The sequence below is a fragment of the Oncorhynchus clarkii genome, chromosome 5 (assembly GCF_045791955.1).
Source record: "Oncorhynchus clarkii lewisi isolate Uvic-CL-2024 chromosome 5, UVic_Ocla_1.0, whole genome shotgun sequence".
NCBI classification, from domain to species: domain Eukaryota; kingdom Metazoa; phylum Chordata; class Actinopteri; order Salmoniformes; family Salmonidae; genus Oncorhynchus; species Oncorhynchus clarkii.
The window spans coordinates 54,831,070-54,852,731 of record NC_092151.1 but is presented as its reverse complement, the minus strand read 5'-3'; the positions used below and the strand labels follow the sequence as shown (position 1 = coordinate 54,852,731).

At 49.5% G+C, this 21,662-nt stretch overlaps 1 protein-coding gene across 18 annotated transcripts in view; it reads left to right on the top strand.

Moving 5' to 3' along the window:
• The window catches only part of LOC139409017 (nuclear factor I/A), a 178,128-nt gene that overhangs the window by 117,818 nt on the left and 38,648 nt on the right, over window positions 1–21,662 (top strand). For all 18 annotated transcript variants that reach the window (XM_071153649.1, XM_071153651.1, XM_071153648.1 and 15 more), the window contains exons 3-4: window positions 5,036–5,098; window positions 11,474–11,548. In XM_071153649.1, the coding sequence (XP_071009750.1) occupies window positions 5,036–5,098; window positions 11,474–11,548 (138 nt within the window). The remainder of the gene's footprint in view (window positions 1–5,035; window positions 5,099–11,473; window positions 11,549–21,662) is intronic.

The window sequence follows — 21,662 nt, the reverse complement described above, 5'->3', positions numbered from 1 at the left end:
CGGGATCTGTAAACACAGCCACCGTAACTTTACACTCGTTTGTCCCCTCTTCCTCAGCCCCCCAAAAAATAACGTGCGCACACTCGCCAGCAGAACGCAACACATGTACACACATAACACATTCAGTACAATCAAACACACGCTAGCAATCGCACACATGCACAGGAGTGGGATTGAGGCTGTGCCGTAGATGAGAAGCAGAAGGGTTCTATGTAAACACCGAGCTTATTAAATATGGAGTGACGTAAGGGAGCCTGGATGAAGGTCGAGGTTAGCCAAACACTGGACACAGGGAACGCAGACAGAAACAAACTCACCCGGGCAGGCTCTCCCTATATGCTCTCTCCTTTTTCTACTTTGCCCTGGCGCAGGCTAGATATGAGTAGCGCCTGTGTGCTGACACCGTGCACTGAAAGGACCTCAGCGTGCCTTCAGGTTTAACCCTACAGGGACCGATTTCAGAGAGACGATTGAAAATGGCCGCTTACGTTTTTTTTCACGTACTGTAGCTACTTGAAACTTCCCACGACTAATCTCCATGTTGATTGGGAACAGTGTTACAGTTGATATAACAAAACCCACATCAAGTGTCCCGGTGGTGGATTGTTCTGGAATGGCTCTCCGGTCATGTACCATTTCACTCCGAGGAAGGGAGGGTGTCAGGGTGATGGAGAGAGGAGGGAGGGATGGAGGACGAGAGGCTTACAGGAATGCCAAATTAAATCAGAAGGTTTTGGCGAATCCGCCACAATCGTTCAACAAAGCCCGGGCTGGACGCTCAACTCGGCGAGAGGGGTTGGAGAAAAAAAAAAAAACGAAAAAAGCTCGGGAGGGAGACGAGAGGAGACGATACTTGTGAAAACAATAAGCCAAATCCCTGTGGCTTCACCTTCCATTGATGGCGGACAGAAAAGGCCGTTTGTATTTCTAAATGAAGTTTCTGCCTCCTCTTTTATTGGCATGCGTGTTCCTGGGCTCAGTGTGCAAAAGGGCCTTTAGAAAGCAGGGTTTTAACACACAATTGGATTACAGCACGAGCACTTGGTGGGAAAGCGGGCCGGCGGGAGGGAGAGGGACCCGGGAGAGGTACAGAGGGTTTGGCGCATGCATAATGAAGTGGCCGCTGGGGCGGGCTGAGCGGGCCAGGCGGTGTTCCCCTCTCAGTCGAGGCTCAGAGGGGGAGAGAGGGGGGGGGGGGTGAAGGTAAGAAAGAGACACTGTAGACTGCGTGCGAACGAGGGGGAGACTGAAGAGAGGGAGAGAACTGTGGGATGGAGGGAGGAAAAAGAGAGGGTACACAGAGGCCGAAGGAGCGAGGGAAAGAGACAAATCTGGGAGAAGACGGGGAGAGCGCAGACAGAAAGAGACTAGAGTGAAGCAGAGAGAGATAGGAGAGGGAGGGACGAGACAGAGGGATGATCTGGGAATGTGTGTGTCTGAGGCAAAGAGCTGCACCAGTAGAGCAGTCAGCACACATGCAGCCGCAAGGCCGTCCCCTAACGATCTAATTAGTGTGTCAACTCGTTCACTAATTCAACTACCAGCCATCAAGACATTCCATACACACACACACACACACGCACATTCCCCCAGCTCTCCTCATCTCTCTTCCAGGCCCGAGACACCACTATATACTCCCACTCTAGTAGTAGTATACCGTACTCTACTGTAATCTGCTCTCTCCCATTGGTCCGTTTAATAGACGAGGGCCTGCTCGTAAAAGTTTACCAGCTCGGTGGTTAAGAGTGTTACTGGTCTAGCCAGGTCGTGTTAAAGACCATACAGAGGACCAACGGTATGCAGCCACAGTTAGACCCTAGGTCGTATTCATTAGGTAGCAAACGGACTGAAACACGGATGGACAACCTGCGAGTGTCCAATCAGAAATGCTTGTTTTCTGTTACAAAACATTTTGCTACGGTGTGCACTAATGAACACGACCCAGGCTTTCCTCTCTCTCTCTCTCTCTCTCTCTCTCTCTCTCTCTCTCTCTCTCTCTCTCTCTCTCTCTCTCTCTCTCTCTCTCTCTCTCTCTCTCTCTCTCTCTCTCTCTCTCTCTCTCTCTCTCTCTCTCTCTCTCTCTCTCTCTCTCTCTCTCTCTCTCTCTCTCTCTCTCTCTCTCTCTCTCTCTCTCTCTCTCTCTCTCATGACTCCGTTGTAAAAAAATGTTGGTTGCTATGGTGAAAATACAGCCTCACACAGCTCGGACCGTTAATTAGTCGTATGAAAGTTATTGGCCCGCCGTAGAAGGAGCTGTGACACTAATCCTGCAATGTATTAATGCCTCCAGTGAGGGGTGATAAATTCCATGACAGTGCATATTCATAACGGCGTAACCATAATGAACGGTCTCTTATCCAGCCGTTGATCTATGGTGGCTGTAGTGCATCCTCTGTCTGGACTGGAAGGAGGTGCGTGGGGAGGGGGGGGTCTTTTGGCTTTCTTTACTTTCTGTACCCCACCGGTCCCCCCCATCAAGTGCCCACCCCTTCAGGGCTCTTAGACGTAGTAGTGAAGGGTGGGAGGTGGTCAGAGCCCTATACCAGACACGGCCCCTGGCTCTAGTCCTCTCTTCCTTCCCTTCAGACGGAGGGAGAGAAAGATAAAGAGCGACTTGTATAGAGGCTGTGTGAATAGGTCTTGTTTGTGGGGGGGGGGGGGGAAGGGTTCGTTGTTTGTTGTTTAGTGTGTTTTTTTTTGTTGTTTTGTTTTAATCGGCCAGATTTTTCGCCCCCCCCTTTCTCCCAGCTCTGAGGGCCCTCAACAGGGGGTAAATGCAGATGTGAGACACAGTCTGGGTCTCACGCCTCATTTGCATATTTAATTAGCGAGGGGGAAAGGCGCGTGAGAGCGCCGGGGTAGACTAGGGTGGGGGGGCTGTGGACTGTGTGAAAGTGCCTCCCCCACCCACACCCAGCAGCACCCAGCCACTAGCCTCATGCCCCCGGCGAACCACCCCCACCCCACCCCTCTTTCAGCCGCCTCTGTTCGGTTGCTGGGGGGACGTTTTGTTCCGCGGGCCTCCAGATTGCCTTTGTTTTAAGCTGTTGATGCAGACCACAAACGCTGAGCAGAATGCAAACAAGTTCCCTCTAAATTGTTTACTTTGTCTTGCGAGTGGAGGGAAACCACCAGCCAAAAACCTTTCTCCTTTTTTTGTTTTGTTTTAGTATTTCAAGCAACACTTTTGACTTTCTGTCCTCCCTCCGCCGTTTTTGCCGCCTTTCGTTGCCCGTCACCCCTCTTGACGTTCCAGTCACGTATGTTCGGAACGTTTTTTTTGTTTCCCCCGCGTCATTGGTTGCCTCGGAAATGGACCTTTTACACTCTCCCCCCGACAGATCAAAGGGGTCAATCAGCTTGTCTGGTAACACTTGCCTCTGAAAAATCTTTGTTTTTAGAGATAAACATTTGGTGTAAAACGCACTCAGCCTGATTTCTCTCGCCAGCAACAGAGCAGAAAAACATTTTGGGAGGGGAGAGAGAAAATGAAACTCTATGCCAAAAAACCATGGTCCTGGTTCGATTTTATCTCAGCCTTGTTAAGATAAGTACCTCCTCTTGCAACTATTTCACTACTCTGGCAAACATCTTGTACCTATTTCAGTAGAACACAAGCAAACTAGTTTCAGTGAATCAGCCTCCCAGCCTATGTGTAGCAGCAATACCAGGCACGTCGTCCTATCAGCCTAGCAGGCCTTGAGTCATAGCTCTCTGTCTCTCTGCTTGGCTCTCTTCAGTCCCGACTCCCAGAGTGGAGATGGGTAATATTTCTCCCACTCCCAACAATTTTATCTGCAGCCCGTCGGATCGATACAACCCAGCAGCAGCTAAATCATCCAGAGGTTATGTTCCTCTGCCATTTTTGGCAGCAGTAAAAAAATAAAAAATAAACATTAAAAGGGAAACATAAGGAGCGGACTTCTTCGGCACCAAGAACGGCTCTTTTTACTCGTCACTTCCCTCACCGTCGCTGTCACCGCTAACGACGCTGTTAGACGTTCTTGCGCCGGGGGCAGAAGAATTGCCCGTAAAATGTATGGGTTTTCCCTGTTTTATGAGCCATGGATGGAGTTGTTGCGGCAGGCATCGGCTTCTTAGTGTTTCTCCAGCCAGACCAATTTCCATAAGTGAGTGTTTGCCAACAGTGTGACATCCTCGCACTGGGCATTCTCTCCAGAAGCCTTATTCCCCCTTTCCTTTCCCCAACCACAAATTCCTCAACTCCTTCCCCACCTCTGACCGACACCACATCTGAAAACATGTCAGTCTAAGCCCCAGAAAAACACTCCGACACCCCACGCCACCACACCTTTCCACACAACACCCACAGACAGCGTAGTGCACTGTCAGGACAGTGAAGACGCTGACACAGGCAGGACAGCACAGTAGAGTACGATGAGACGAAGGCAGAGTCAATGTCACCGAGGAGGAGGGGCATCGACCCACCACACTAGACCAGACGAGCCAGTAGTCTACAGTAGCTTTAGCCCATGGCCTGTCAGTCAGTCAGTCTGTCTATAGCTACGGTTGCAGTCTCCTACAGTGTGGCTCAGGCTGTGCCAGTGTGCAGTCGATGCGTAGGCCGGGGGGGGACAGACACCCGCATCGATCGCAGAGCTAGGGGGCTAGGGTTTCACCTGAGCACACTCATTCACACACACTCACACAGAACACACCCGGCGGGTTGGGTTAACCCTCTGACTGTAGGCAATCCCCCGTCCGCACTCACATGCACAGTTACAGGACTATGGTGACAAAAGGCATTGAGTATTGCGACCAAAGAATCTTACCCTATCCGCATCTTTTTATGGACTCTGCGTGTTTCGCAGTCTTGTCTTACCTTGTGTACATCCATGACATCTCCTTGTCGATGAAAAATGTACCATCTTGGCTTTTATGAAAGTTACGTAGTGAGACCCTTTGCTCCAGTCCCTTACAGTATCTCTCTCTCTCTCTTCTCTCTCTCTCTCTCTCTCTCTCTCTCTCTCTCTCTCTCTCTCTCTCTCTCTCTCTCTTCTCTCTCTCTCTCTAGATGGCCAGTCAGACAGTCCCAACCAGCAGAGTGAGTCTGACATCAAGGACCAGCCTGAGAACGGTAAGAGTCTAATGACAACATCATACTCTACTATAGAACTACTGTAGTACTACTGTAGTATACTAGTACTATCATAGCACATTTGATTTATTAAGTGCTTTTTCTGCAATCGTGCTGCTAAAATAACCAGTACACAGGTGTGTGTGTGTGTGTGTGTGTGTGTGTGTGTGTGTGTGTGTGTGTGTGTGTGTGTGTGTGTGTGTGTGTGTGTGTGTGTGTGTGTGTGTGTGTGTGTGTGTGTGTGTGTGTTCACCTGTCTTTATTCCTACTCCTGCCCGTCTGTAAAATTACACCACCAACCAGTGCCTGCCGAGCCAATGCTTTGAAAATACTTCCCTCCTTGAAGTGATCACTGATCTCAACACGACTGGATTGCGCAAAGCCGTGTGGCGTGTAGAGTCCTTGCTTTGATCAACGGTATCCAATCACGTCAGAGCAGTGTTCACTTGAAGGGAGGAAGGAAGTCTTACTATTTATTTATTGACAAAACAATGACTGAAAGGTGCAATCGGGTAATGGGACATTTTTCTTATTTTAAGTCTCAAATGGGAAGGTCCTTTCCACATAAGTACACTTCTATTCACATTCCCTTAACCTTCCTGTACGATTTTAAACTACAGTACTTTCTGCCAGTTGGATTTTTTCAATTATCCGTGCCAAAAATTGTCTGGACGCTGTCGGGGAGAAAGAGTTGATTTATTTTTTCACCCCCCCCTCCCGCGCCGAAATCACACAGACACACACACACGGACATGTGTTTTGCCTTCGCTAAGCAGTGTGGTTGTGGCCCAGCCAGCTCTCTTCTCCTGGGCTGCTCGGACCTGGCGATTTACAACACGCTCACACCCCGTGTGAACATCTAGCACCTTAAAGCCAAGGGGGAGACAGGAGGCCATTACCTAGCCATGAGGAGAGTGTGTGTTTGGGGAGGGGGGGGTGTCAACCATCTCTCTCATAAGTGTCTAGTGTTGTTTTTATAACCATATCTTAAGATTGTCCCTGCCAACACCCCGTTGCCTTATAACAAATGTCTTTCCCACTCCCCAGATAGCTGGGAGTGGTACTTAGTATAGGGAGAGGGACCTATTTGCGCGTGACACCGTCCCGCCCTGTGTTTGTGTTTGGGACTTTTTATAGCAATTAACACAGACAGACAGATGAGGAGCTTGTTTATTCCCCCCCCCCCCTCCCTCTCTCCTCCTCTCCCTCTCACCTCCCCTCCTCCTCTCACCCCCTGGCCCATATGTAGCTGATGTCATCCGCTCATCTGCTCGCTCTCTCTCTCTCTCTCTCTCTCTCTCTCTCTCTCTCTCCCTCCCCTGTGGATGAACTGAAGGTCGCTCCATCTTGCATGTGCCTCTCTTGCGGATATCCAACATCACCTCCCATAATGCCTGTGTGATATTTTAGTTTTATTTATTTGATTTAATGTTTTCTTTTTTTGGGAGGGAGCCAAAGTCCATCTGCTGGCTGGCTGTAGCGCCGGGTCGAGATGAGTTGTGCATGTGTGGGTACTCAGCAGAGGGAATAATCCCTCCCACGCACACACACACACACACACACACACTTCCTAAACGTCACCTCAGCCTAACAGACAGGTCATCTCAACCGCTCAATCATGTACCAGATAATAGTTGATGTCTCAACCTAACATACAGCTCACACTATGTCTCAACCTAACATACAGCTCACACTATGTCTCAACCTAACCTACAGCTCACACTATGTCTCAACCTAACCTACAGCTCACACTATGTCTCAACCTAACCTACAGCTCACACTATGTCTCAACCTAACCTACAGCTCACACTATGCTAACCTACAGCACACACTATGTCCCAACCTAACCTACAGCTCACACTATGTCTCAACCTAACCTACAGCTTACACTATGTCTCAACCTAACCTACAGCTCATACTGTCTCAACCTAACATACAGCTCACACTATGTCTCAACCTAACATACAGCTCACACTATGTCTCAACCTAACATACAGCTCACACACAGTCTCAACCTAACAAACAGTTCACACTATGTCTCAACCTAACAAACAGTTCACACTATGTCTCAACCTAACCTAAAGCTCACACTATGTCTCAACCTAACATACAGCTCACACTATGTCTCAACCTAACATACAGCTCACACTATGTCTCAACCTAACATACAGCTCACACTATATCTCAACCTAACATACAGCTCACACTATGTCTCAACCTAACATACAGCTCACACTATGTCTCAACCTAACCTACAGCTCACACTATGTCTCAACCTAACCTACAGCTCACACTATGTCTCAACCTAACCTACAGCTCACACTATGTCTCAACCTAACCTACAGCTCACACTATGTCTCAACCTAACCTACAGCACACACTATGTCCCAACCTAACCTACAGCTCACACTATGTCTCAACCTAACCTACAGCTTACACTATGTCTCAACCTAACCTACAGCTCATACTGTCTCAACCTAACCTACAGCTCACACTATGTCTCAACCTAACCTACAGCTCACACTATGTCTCAACCTAACATACAGCTCACACTATGTCTCAACCTAACCTACAGCTCACACTATGTCCCAACCTAACCTACAGCTCACACTATGTCTCAACCTAACCTACAGCTCACACTATGTCTCAACCTAACCTACAGCACACACTATGTCTCAACCTAACCTACAGTTTATTTCTCTCCCAGAGACCAACCACCTTGCCCAACCCATCTAGAATAAACACTAAACCTTGTCACACAGTCCCCCCCCCCCCCCCACACACACACACCTAGCCCCTACCACCTACACTCGGTAGATCAATTCCACCCAACACTAGTGTGACATAGAAAATGCCACAGGGTGCCTCCTAAAAGTAAACGCTGAATGGCTGTTGCTCTGCATCGCTCCAGTTTCAGTCGATGTACTAGGCTCTGCATAGGCAAAGTAACTATACCGTCAGCTTTGGCCAACTAACTTAGACATATCCTGCACTTGACCCTGGCGGTTAGAATACAGAGGCTGTGGTTTCAACAATGCTGACTCCACACACACTTCACTACCTCTCCCCTCTTCCCCTCCTCACCCACCTCCTCACCCAGCGCTCTGACGCGACGTTACCTCGTCTCGCTCCCCCCCCCGCCTCTGTCGTGAGCACAGGAAAACACACTGTGTGACTGTGAGGGGAAAGTGTGTGTGTGTGTGTGTGTTCAAATATGTGTTTGCAAATGTTTGTGTGTCTGCGCAAGTGTGTGACTGAGAAAGTGTGTGTGTGTGTGTGTGTGTGTGTGTGTGTGTGTGTGTGTGTGGCCTTTCCTGGTTAACCTTGACCCGTGGGTCCGGGTGCTACGTGCTGTTAGACAAAGCTTGACTGGTGTCTTTCGAGGACAAGAGGCTTGTTGTACAATCCACAGGCCATGAGATAAGACCAGAGGATATCCTCGCCTTTACACCCTCTACTGCTGCACACATATGAAACAATACACACACACACACGTTTTAGAAACAATACACACACACACACGTTTTAGAAACAATACACACACACACGTTTTAGAAACAATACACACACACACACACACACATTTTAGAAACAATACACACACACACATTTTAGAAACAATACACACACACACACGTTTTAGCAGCAACACACACACACACATTTTAGAAACAATACACACACACACGTTTTAGCAGCAACACATACACATGTTTTAGAAACAATACACACACACGTTTTAGCAGCAACACACACACACACGTTTTAGAAACAATACACACACACACACGTTTTAGCAGCAACACACACACACGTTTTAGAAACAATACACACACACGTTTTAGCAGCAACACACACACACACACGTTTTAGAAACAATACACACACACACACACACGTTTTAGCAGCAACACACACACACGTTTTAGAAACAATACACACACACACACGTTTTAGCAGCAACACACACACACGCGTTTTAGTAACAACACACACACGTTTTAGAAACAATACACACACACACACACACGTTTTAGCAGCAACACACACACACGTTTTAGCAGCCACAAACACACGTTTTAGCAACAATACACACACACACACGTTTTAGCAACAACGTACACGTTTTAGCAGCAACACACACACACGTTTTAGCAACAATACACACACACACGATTTAGAAACAATACACACACACACGTTTTAGCAGCAACACACACACATGTTTTAGAAACAACTCACAAACACGTTTTAGCAACAATACAAACACACACACACATTTTTGAAACAACTCACACACACGTTTTAGCAACAATACCCACACACGTTTTGGAAACAATGTACACACGTTTTAGCAACAATACACACACACACACACATTTTAGCAACAGAAAAGCACTTGTTGATATGTCAAAAGTTCTCTCTGACTTGTCAGTGTTTGTTAGGGACACGTTTTCTCTCCCCTAACTCAGTTGAACTTGGGCCTCAACCTTTTTTCCTCCCTCCCACGCTGTTGAGCTGAGTTTTTTTGGTCTCTCTCGCCAGTCGGAGGGGAGGTTAGCTCTCCCAGCTCTTATGAAAGCCGAACCTCTGGCTCGTCCTACCCTCCTCTCTTTCTCTTATTTCTCCCTCTCTTTTCCCCCTTCTCCCTCTTCTGCCCTCTCTCTAACTCTCTTTCTCAGCCCCCCCCCCCCCCTCTCTCTCTGTCTCAGTGGACACAGCTGGGAGTGATTATCCTTGTTGAGATATAGAAGCCCTGCCCCCTCCTCCTCCTCCCCCCCTGTCTCCCTATACGAGGCGCTCACTCATGGAAATGGCCTTGTTGAACCCGGGCTGCGGAGTGCGTATATATATATACCTTCCTGCTCCCTGTACCGGCAGCTCAGGCTAGTGCGCTGTGGCTATGCTATGCCGCTGTGTCCTACAATCCCACAGTGGGGCTGTGTTATGCTCTCTGCACAGACGGACAGGCAGACAGACATGCTCGAACACACACACGCTTTGTGTAATTGTTGTTTCACAAGTATGTAAAGCTGCATGGAAACACACACACACACACACGTGTATATATATAGTGTACGTACACAATTTAACTTGCCTATGGACACACACGGGGACACACACGTATATACTGTACACACACTATTTAACTTAACGCTTAGCACACGTGCGCGCACACACTCTTTTTCAAACTTCCTCTCCCTCCTGCTCTTTCTCAATTCTCCGACACACACTTTCCGTCTCTCTCTGTCTGTCTCTGAATTTTCACATTCTCATTTTCCTTCTTTCTCTTGTTTCTCACGTTCCCCCTCGTTCCCCCTCGTTCCCCCTCGTTCCCATTCGCACTGCTTCTCCAGCACACCATTTCTCTCCTTCGTTCTCCTTTCCTCTTGTCCTGTTTATTCCTCTCTCATCTCTTTCTCAATCCCACTCCTTCTCTTTCCCTCTCTGTCCCCCCCCCCCCGTTCAGTCTCAGGGGCGTCTGCGCGGGAGTGCTCTGTGGGTCTACAGACTTTCAGCTAATGTCAGCAGTTTGGCTCGCAATGAGCCGTATATATTATCGCTCTCTCACGCAAGAGGCTCTCTTTCTGTCTACCTCTCTCCCTGCCTCTCAATATCTATCTCTCTGCCTCTACCCCCGTCCACCCTCTACTCTCTCTGTCAGATGCCTTCTTTATGTATGAATCTAGTGGTCCACATGCTGCAGGTCTCCTCAGCCACTGACCAGAGTGTCACCAGTCTCTCCGCCAACACTCCCTGTATGGGGGTGGGTGTACCTAATGCCCTTAATAGTGTACTACGTTTGAGTACTATGGGCCCCTGGTCCAACGCAGTGTGCTATAATGCTATTGGGTGCTGTCTGGGACACAGTCTTGGGCAATGAAGATGAGTTGTGGGGGTGGGGGGGGGGGGGGGGGGGGGAGTGTAGGAAAGCATGTCCAAAGTTTTGGAAAAAGTCTTGGAAAGATGGGCGGAGATGGGATTTAGTTCGACACTCAAATTTGTTTAGTACCAACTCAAGACATGCTCCAGTAGTTTGATTAGGGGCCCTCCTGGAGCCCCCTGCTGTAGTGTTGGGAGAGGCAAACACACACCCATGGGGACAGAGGCCCCAGATGTGCCCTGCCCTCTGGGTTACCCTAAACACACCCTCCTCCCCCACACGGCCTCTCTTTCCCACCGGGACATGGGTGGGCGGGTTTGTGCGTGTGTATGTGTTGCGTAACAGGAGAGAATGTTGTGGTGTGTGTTTGAAAAGAAACGTGGGGAATCCTGTACCTCTTCCCTTGTACCTCCTCTTTCATGTTTCCGATCCCTCTGTTGGCAATAGCATCACCTTGTGCTTTTCTATCTCTCTCTCTCTCGCGCTTTTAGGACATCTTGGCTTCCAGGACAGCTTCGTCACATCGGGGGTCTTCAGTGTTGCTGAACTCGTGCGAGTCTCACAGAGTAAGTTTGTCCATCTTGTTATTTCAATCTCTATCTCTTTTTCTCTCCCTGACCCTCCCTCTCTCTCTCTCTCTTTCCTTCCACCACTCCCTCTTTCCCTGTCCCCATCCCTCTCTTTCCCTCCCTCTCTTTCTCTCTCTCTTTCTCTTTCTCTCTCTCTTTCTCTCCCTCTCTCTCTTTCCCGCTCTCTCTCCCTCTCTCTTTCCCTCTCTCCCTCCCTCCCTCTCTCTCTCTTCCATTCTCTCTGTCTCTCCCCCCTCCACAAAGAGATCCCTGCAGGCTGTGATTTGATTGCAGATCTGCCATCGATATGGTCCGGCCCACTAATGCAATTTATCAGGACCAGTACGGAGAGCCCCCCCCCCCCCCCACACACACACACACACACACACATACTCTCTTAATGAACTAAGCGCAAACTCCAAATCTCTCCCAAATCAGACAGTCAGCTAAAAGCAACTAAGATCTGGGCCCGTATTCCCAAAGGACTGATAGGACCAGTTGCCTTTTAGATCATAAGGAAATAATACCTGATCCTAGATCAGCACTCCTACCCTGAGCCGCTGCAATACACGCCCTGAAGTCCCTTTTATTTCAGTCTGGAAGTGAACTAAAACAAGACCAGGCACCCGTCTGCTGTGGCATCATAGCTGGTCCCCAAGACCCGACAAGAAGTCCTACGTAATGATCGACTGGTGTGTCGTGTTGGGACTGGGGGACTCTGTAGGACCTGCGTGTAAAAGCCCTCTAGGGGAAGGAGAATGGGGCAACGAGAAAGTGAAGGGGTGAGAAAGAGGTGAGGGATGTGGCGAAACGGAGTACTGAGCAAAAGAAAGCCGTCGTCGGATACGGGAGGAGAGGCAGAGTGAGAGATGGGAGGAGAGGCAGAGTGAGAGATGGGAGGAGAGGAGAGGCAGAGTGAGAGATGGGAGGAGAGGAGAAGCAGAGTGAGAGATGGGAGGAGAGGCAGAGTGAGAGATGGGAGGAGAGGCAGAGTGAGAGATGGGAGGAGAGGCAGAGTGAGAGAGGGAGGAGAGGCAGAGTGAGAGATGGGAGGAGAGGAGAGGCAGAGTGAGAGATGGGAGGAGAGGCAGAGTGAGAGATGGGAGGAGAGGCAGAGTGAGAGATGGGAGGAGAGGCAGAGTGAGAGATGGGAGGAGAGGAGAGGCAGAGTGAGAGATGGGAGGAGAGGCAGAGTGAGAGACGGCAGGAGAGGCAGAGTGAGAGATGGGAGGAGAGGCAGAGTGAGAGATGGGAGGAGAGGAGAGGCAGAGTGAGAGATGGGAGGAGAGGCAGAGTGAGAGACGGCAGGAGAGGCAGAGTGAGAGACGGGAGGAGAGGCAGAGTGAGAGATGGGAGGAGAGGCAGAGTGAGAGATGGGAGGAGAGGCAGAGTGAGAGATGGGAGGAGAGGCAGAGTGAGAGATGGGAGGAGAGGCAGAGTGAGAGATGGGAGGAGAGGAGAGGCAGAGTGAGAGATGGGAGGAGAGGCAGAGTGAGAGACGGCAGGAGAGGCAGAGTGAGAGACGGGAGGAGAGGCAGAGTGAGAGATGGAAGGAGTGGCAGAGTGAGAGATGGGAGGAGAGGCAGAGTGAGAGAGGGAGGGGAGGCAGAGTGAGAGATGGGAGGAGAGGCAGAGTGAAAGACGGGAGGAGAGGCAGAGTGAGAGATGGGAGGAGAGGCAGTGAGAGATGGGAGGAGAGGCAGAGTGAGAGATGGGAGGAGAGTCAGAGTGAGAGATGGGAGGAGAGGCAGAGTGAGAAATGGGAGGAGAGGCAGAGTGAGAGATGGGAGGAGAGGCAGAGTGAGAGATGGGAGGAGAGGCAGAGTGAGAGATGGGAGGAGAGGAGAGGCAGAGTGAGAGATGGGAGGAGAGGCAGAGTGAGAGAGGGAGGGGAGGCAGAGTGAGAGATGGGAGGGGAAGCAAACGTGACCTTTAAAAAGTGCCGTCTACGCGCAACATGGGGTGGTAGAGAGAGGGGGGCAGAGAGCGAGGGAGGGATGGATGGAGGGAGGAGAGTGACAGAGTGCAGAACAATCCATACGGCCCTGTCGATAGCCCCCGCTAACAATAGCCCATTGAAAGTGCCTGTCAGCACTCCGGCTGGAGCCCCTTTTGATCAAAGGTGCATTGATGACCACCCCACCACACACACACACACACACACACACAGACACACACACACACTGTCGTGACCCAATACTGGGCTGGGCCGCACCACACCTAGGACCAGCCATAGTGGGGATGGTCAGGGAGATGCAGGGGGAGGTGAGACGGGGGGACGGGGGACGGGGGGGGGGGGATCCAGACAGGGCGGAACCGGGCAGCCGGCCCACCGTGTGAATCCCCCCCCCCCCCCCACTAGGATTTTAACCTACACACACACATAGGCACACACACACAACCCCCCCTTCTCAATCTCACAGAGCTGGCACCCAGGTCTTGGCCCTCTCCAGATGCCTCCATTGTGTTGGCAGAGGACAGGGTAGGGCAGGGCAGACCCATCGTGTGTGTGTGTGTGTGTGTGTGTGTGTGTGTGTGTGTGTGTGTGTGTGTGTGTGTGTGTGTGTGTGTGTGTGTGTGTGTGTGTGTGTGACGTGTTAGGCAAGCAATCAGACAGTCATTTATTGTGGAGTTGTGTGTGTCTGTTTGGGACGAAACCAGAAGGATCTCTTGATCCTGAGTGTACAATAGGTTGTGTTCTATTGGGACGTGTGTGTGTGTGTGTGTGTGTGTGTGTGTGTGTGTGTGTGTGAGAGAGAGAGGGGGGGTGTATGTGTATCACTAGCTTGTGATATTAGTCTGATTAGCGCAGGCATAGCGCTGCCCCCGCATCAGAAGTCCTGGCATGTGATGGCTAACAAGATTAAGGAATATGCATAATGGATCTGGTTCTATGAAGAGCTGGGCTTTTATCCCAACATCTGTGACACGGGGGGGGGGGGGTTAGGTAGAAGAAAGGAAGTTACCGGGTGGCATATGTTTTCTGGAAGATTTCTCTCTCTCTCTCTCTCTTACAAACTTTTTATTTTGCTGTTTCTCGCTATCCCTCTCTCTCTCGCTCTACCACGCTCTCTCTCTCTCTCTCTCTCGCTCTACCACGCTCTCTCTCTCTCTCTCGCTCTCTCTCTCTCTCTCTCGCTCTACCACGCTCTCTCTCTCTCTCTCGCTCTCTCTCTCTCGCTCTCTCTCTCGCTCTACCACGCTCTCTCTCTCTCTCTCTCTCTCTCTCTCTCTCTCTCTCTCTCTCTCTCTCTCTCTCTCTCGCTCTACCACGCTCTCTCTCTCTCTCTCGCTCTCTCTCTCTCGCTCTACCACGCTCTCTCTCTCTCTCTCGCTCTCTTCCAGCCACAACATAGCCACAAGGGAGCTTTATTCACTTAGCTACTGTACATCTGACTGACTGTGTGTGGCCCTTAAAGCTAACAGTCTAGCAAGGTTTTTTCTTCTAAATGCCAATACATAATAAATCAAGTATGGAATGAAGTGTTGTGTTGAATATATCAAATAAAATGCCTTTGCCAATCAACAGGTCAGGCGAAGAATACTGTAAACCTTTAATACACCGACACAGTGCACATGAGACAGACCTACTGGGCTGGAACAAAACCCTGCACAACTTGTAGCTACAGGAGACTCCTGCCTCCTGACAAGGTCCATACGAGTGCACTCCAGGTTCTTTCCATCTAGAAGACGATCACAGACACACTGTCCAGCACTCTATCTGGCCATATAGAGCAATCCCCTTAGAGATCCCCCTCCCCCCTAAAACATTGACAGCACCCGTGGTTTGCCGAAGGGTGCCTGGTCTTCCCTTAAATAGCCACTGGCCCAAAGTGTCCATATCTACCCAGTCAGCAAAGCTGTATCCGTGTGTATCTGTGTGGGTGGGGGTCGACGGGTCTCTCTAAGGGGATTGCTCTATATGGCCAGATAGAGTGCTGGACAGTATGCACAGCCATGACTTTGGTGGACACACACACACACACACACACACTTCCTGAGCGAGTGTGTGTGTTTTTCCTTTTTTTTGTGTGTGGAACAGTTGGCATCAAAAAGCTGATGCACTTTAGCGTAATCCCAGTGGAAGTGTGGAGGTGCACGTAAGGTCGACATTACGACGCTCCGTGTGTGTGTGTGTGTGTGTGTGTGTGTGTGTGTGTGTGTGTGTGTGTATGCATGCGTGGAACCAGGCAGGGGTGGGGGGGGGGGGGGGGGGTTGACTTGTGCACAGTGCAGAAGATGAGAGGTCGTTCATGGTATTGAATGGGGCGACAGCCCCCCCCCCCCCACCCACCCCCGTCTATATGGCAGTGTGACCTTGGCTTTGTGCACCCATTACACAATTCAGTGGCAGGGCCCAATCGAATCTGCTTCTGTCGATCAATATCCTATTAAAGCACCACACAAAAAAAACGAGGGGGAGGGAGAGGGAGGGAGGGTGGAGAGAGCGAAATGAAAGTCTTCATAAAGTTAGTGGTTATAGCTACATCGTTTTTTACATTTATTTTGGTAGTCGTGACTTGGGCGGAATTGTAATTGTCCTGTTCATTACCGGGCCCGGGTAATTTGGGCGATTGGGTACCGCCCTTTCCTTTCCATGCCTCCCTTTTTCTCTCTCTCCTCCCTTACCTATCTATGTCTCGTACATTATATTCTACGTACATTCTAGCCGTCTCTTCTGAGACAGTGTTCCTCTAATCTAGTTCACTGGTCCTCCTAGACATTCCCAATCAAATGCGGTATCACTACTTTGTCATGCCACACAGTCATGGCTTTATCTCTGCAGCCCAGTGCCAGTTTGACCAGGGCACCCTGTCGAGACAGTGCCAGTTTGACCAGGGCACCCTGTCGAGACAGTGCCAGTTTGACCAGGGCACCCTGTCGAGACAGTGCCAGTTTGACCAGGGCACCCTGTCGAGACAGTGCCAGTTTGACCAGGGCACCCTGTCGAGACAGTGCCAGTTTGACCAGGGCACCCTGTCGAGACAGTGCCAGTTTGACCAGGGCACCCTGTCGAGACAGTGCCAGTTTGACCAGGGCACCCTGTCGAGACAGTGCCAGTTTGACCAGGGCACCCTGTCGAGACAGTGCCAGTTTGACCAGGGCACCCTGTCGAGACAGTGCCAGTTTGACCAGGGTACCCTGTCGAGACAGTGCCAGTTTGACCAGGGCACCCTGTCGAGACAGTGCCAGTTTGACCAGGGCACCCTGTCGAGACAGTGCCAGTTTGACCAGGGCACCCTGTCGAGACAGTGCCAGGAGGCACCACATAGACACCTGGGGACGGATTCACAAAACCTTAAGAAGAAATGTCTTCTTAACTGCCACTTTGACCACCATACCCCCGACGGCAGAGACCGACTCGGTCGCTCTCGCCCATCCTCTCTTTTTGGTGTCTGCAGTGACCCCGAAGTTTTCAAGTCTCCCCAACAGCAACCTTTTCCTGGCTGCTGTTTCCTCCACCGTCACTTCAACCTCTTGTTTGCTTGAGTTTTTAATTGCGCTTTCCTTAGTTATCCATTTTTGAATTTGATGTACAGTAGCTAACGTTAGTCTAGCTATAATGTCTGTAAGATAACTTTTGTGTGTGTGTGTGTGTGTGTGTGTGTGTGTGTGTGTGTGTGTGTGTGTGTGTGTGTGTGTGTGTGTGTGTGTGTGTGTGTGTAAAGGGTTCGCGAGCCGACTAACACATTTTTATTCTCGAGGCATTAAGCAGATAAATACATGTAATAAAATGTAAATATCAACACTTTGTTATGGTAGGTTAGATCCTATCATCCCTGTCACATTAGGCTTATTTATGTTGTCACTGATGTCAATGCTACATAAGAAGATATTTACGAAGTTCCTAAAAAAATAAACTACAAATTCCTAAGAACATTTTGAGGAATTGCATTTACGAACTATCTTATTTTTTTGTCCTAAGCAGCTTCTTAAGTTATTTTCGTAAGTAATGTTTTGTGAATCCGGCCCCAGGGCAACACACGTCTCGACCAATGGTGTCCACCTGCAGGTCATCTGCTAATAGTGGCCCACCATAGACACACACACACACACGTATTTTCAAGCACATGAATACACACAAGTACACTCACACACACATCTAAAAACTAGTTGGCACCATGCTAGTATTAGTGGCAAACAGCACCCATTTCAAGGGGCATGCCCACCTGGGATCCCTCCAACACACACACACACAGACACACACACACACACAGACACAGACACAGACACACACACACACACACAATGGGGCCTTGGCATGGACACCCAGAGACCAGACGACTGGGAAGAACAGGGTGAGCAAATGAATGAATTATGGAAGAGAGTAGGGCTGGCAAGGCCTTTCCTCCATCCTGCCATCCTTCTATCCATCCCCCCCTTCACCCTCAGCCACTCTGTCTGCCCCCTGGCACTCCCTGGCACCACCTCTGGGGATACTTAATGCACACACACATTACACACACACACACACCCTTCATCCACCACACGGTGTGCCAGCCTTGCCAACCCCAACAGCATCACCATGCCCCGACCGGCTCCTGTGCCAGTGGGCAGTGCCATCTGGGCGCCACACACAGCCACTGGCGGTACTGGTGTATGGGGTTAAGCAGTGCAGCTGGTATGGCTCTGGTGGCTGTGCCACAGTAGCAGCACTCAATAACGGGTGTTAAAATATACAGTGCCTTCAGAATGTCTTCACTGGCCTACAAACAATACCCCATAATGTCCAAGTGGAAGGATGTTTTTGGAAATGTTTCCAAATGAATCAACAAACGAAAAGGTGAAATGTCTTCTGTCAATAAGTGTTCAACCCCTTTATCATGGCAAGCCTAAATAAGGTCAGGAGTTAAAAATTAAAGTGCTTCACTATAAGTTGCATGGACACTCTGTGTGCAATGATGGTGTTTAACATGATTTTGGAATGACTACCTCATCTCTGCACCCCACATATACAATTTCAAACGCAGATTTAACCACATAGACCAGGGAGGTTTTCCGATGCCTCGCAAATAAGGGCAGCCGTTGGCAGATGGGTTTTTAAAAAAGCAGACATCGATTATCCCTTTGAGCATGTTGAAGTTATTAATTACACTTTGGATGGTGTATCAATACACCCAGTCACTACAAAGATACAGACGTCCTTCCTAACTCAGTTGCCGGAGAGGAAGAAAACAGTTAAGGGATTTCACCATGAGGCCAATGGTGACTTTAAATCAGTTACAGAGTTTAATGGCCGTGATAGGAGAAAACTGAGGATGGATCAACAACATTGTAGTTACTCCACAATACATGTACTAACCAAAATGACAGAGTGAAAAGAAGGAAGTCTGTACAGAATAAAAAATATTCCAAAACATGTATCCTGTTTGCAATAAGGCACTAAAGTAAAAAAAAAAAAATGTAAGAAATTAACTTTGTTATAAATATAAAACGTTACGTTTGGGGCAAACACAACTCATCACTGATTACAGTACCACTCATATTTTCAAGCATGGTGGTGGCTGCATCATGTTATGGGTATGCTTGACTAGGGAGGTTTTTAAAGTTAAAATAAACGGAATAGAGCTAAGCACAGGCAAAGTCCTAGAAGGAAACCTGGTTCAGTCTGATTTCCAACAAACACTGGGAGATAAATTCACCTTTCACCAGGACAATAACCTAAAACACAAATCCAAAGATACTCTGGAGTCGCTTACCAAGACGACATTGAACGTTCCTGAGTGGCCTAGTTACATTTTTGACTTAAATCGGTTTGAAAATCTATGGCAAGACTTGAAAATGTCTGTCGAGCAATGATCAACAACCAATTTGACAGAGCTTGAAGAATTTTAAACATGATAATGTGCTAATTTTGTAGAATCCAGGTATGTAAAGCTCTCAGAGACTTACCCAGAAAGACTCACAGCTGTAATCACTGCCAAAGGGGATTCTGACATGGGGTGTCAATACTCATGTAAATGACATGTTTCTGTATTTCATTTTCAATAAATATAAAATCCTAGAAACATGTTTGTCATTATGGGATATTGTGTTTAGGTGGGTGAGATAAAAAATAAAAAATACATGGAATTCAGGCTGTAACACAACAAATGTGGAGTAAGTAATGGGGGTATGAAGAATTTCTGAAGGCAGTTCCCAGTACCAGAAGTACAGCGGTAGCTCACTATCTGTGTGTGTGTGTGTGTGTGTGTGTGTGTGTGTATGTGTGTGTGTGTGTGTGTGTGTGTGTGTGTGTGTGTGTGTGTGTGTGTGTGTGTGTGTGTGTGTGTGTGTGTGAGAGAAGCCCCACCAGGTGTGTGTGTGTGTGTGCATGCGTATGGGTGTGAGAAGCCCCACCAGGAGTATGGGTGTGAGAAGCCCCACCAGAAGTGTGTGTGTGTGTGTGTGTGTGTGTGTGTGTGTGTGTGTGTGTGTGTGTGCGTGCGTGCGTGCGTATGGGTGTGAGAAGCCCCACCAGGAGTGTGTGTGTGTATGTTAAGTCCAGGAGCAGGTCTGCAGGGCAGCAACAGAGAGAAAACACAGCGGCGCTGACCAAGCAGAAAAACTCAAGTCCTGTCAGGGCCTCTCTCTCTCTCTCTCTCTCTCTCTCTCTCTCTCTCTCTCTCTCTCTCTCTCTCTCTCTCTCTCTCTCTCTCTCTCTCTCTCTCTCCTTTTCCCTCGCATCTCCTCCCTCTGTAGCCGTTTGCTCATCCCATCATGCCATTACACTCTCCGTCAATAAAGCAATGGAAAGGAGAGGAGGAGGGATGGAGGGAGGAGAGGCTCGGGGGCTCTCTCTCTCTCGCTCTCTAGTTGCTGGGCGGATGTCCGGGTTTGAAGTTGATTGCTGCCTTTGTTGTCAAATGCTTCAATTTGAAAATCCGCTCGAACAAAGGAGAGGTTTTTTTTCTTTTTCTCCTTTCTCCCTCTTCTTTTTTTTTCTAAAGACAGCCCTCACAGCTTTTGTGGAGGTTTAGATCCCCGGTGTCTGGCTGGACTGGGGGGGGGGGGGGGGGGGAATGGCAGCCTCTTTGGTAATGGACCACACTGGAGAGCGAGAGGGGGAGGGATAAATAGAGAGGCTAGCAAACAGATGGGCCAATTGTATAGCAGCACCACCTTGTCGCGGCACTAGTGTGCACTGGTTTGTGTGCTTGCCTTTGTCTCTCTCTCCCACACACACACCTACCGTCTGAGACGCATTCCTTTGCACTAAAGTGCCTAATGAGTAGATTGAGCTGATTGAAACATTTTGCTAATGCTAAACTTTCTTCCTGCACCGGCAAGGTACAACCAAGGTAGTCTGACAGATATGGTGGGAGGGAGGGAGGGAGGGAGGGAGGGAGAGAGGGAGAGAGGGAGAGAGGGAGAGAGGGAGAGAGAGAGAGAGAGAGAGAGAGAGAGGGAGAGAGAGAGAGAGAGAGAGAGAGAGAGAGAGAGAGAGAGAGAGAGAGGCCTGATAGCTACAGGTTTCATTTGGAATCCTCCAGGAGGCTTGATAAAGCCCTTAAGAGGTAGAGACTGCGGATTACCTATATGATTGATTTCCATTCCAGTCAGACAGACTGCAGCGTTGGTCATTTTTCTCCTCTCTCCCTTTATCCTGCCTCCCTCTCTTTCTCATCCCACTGATTCCGAAGGAAGGGCCCTTGCTGTACACCTTTATTTCAATATCCCTCTTTCTTTCCCACTATCACTCTCCTCCTACTTTCCTCTCCTTCTATCCCCCTCTCTTTCCCTCTATCCCTTTCTCTCTTTCCATCCCTCCTTCACTCTCTTTATCTCTCTCTCTACCCCCTTCCTTTCCTCCATCCCTACACCCCCCCTCTCCCCCTTCTTTCCTCCATCCCTACACCCCCCCTCTCCCCCTTCCTTCATCCTTACACCCCCCCCCTCCCCCCCCCTCCTCCATCCCTACACCCCCCCTCTCCCCCTTTCTTTATCCTTACACTCCCCCCCTCTCCCCCCTTCCTCCATCCCTACACCCCCCCTCTCCCCCTCCCTTCCTCCATCCCTACACCCCCCTCTCCCCCTCCCTTCCTCCATCCCTACACCCCCCTCTCCCCCTCCTTTCCTCCATCCTTACAACCCCCCCCCCTCTCCCCCCTTCCTCCATCCCTACACCCCC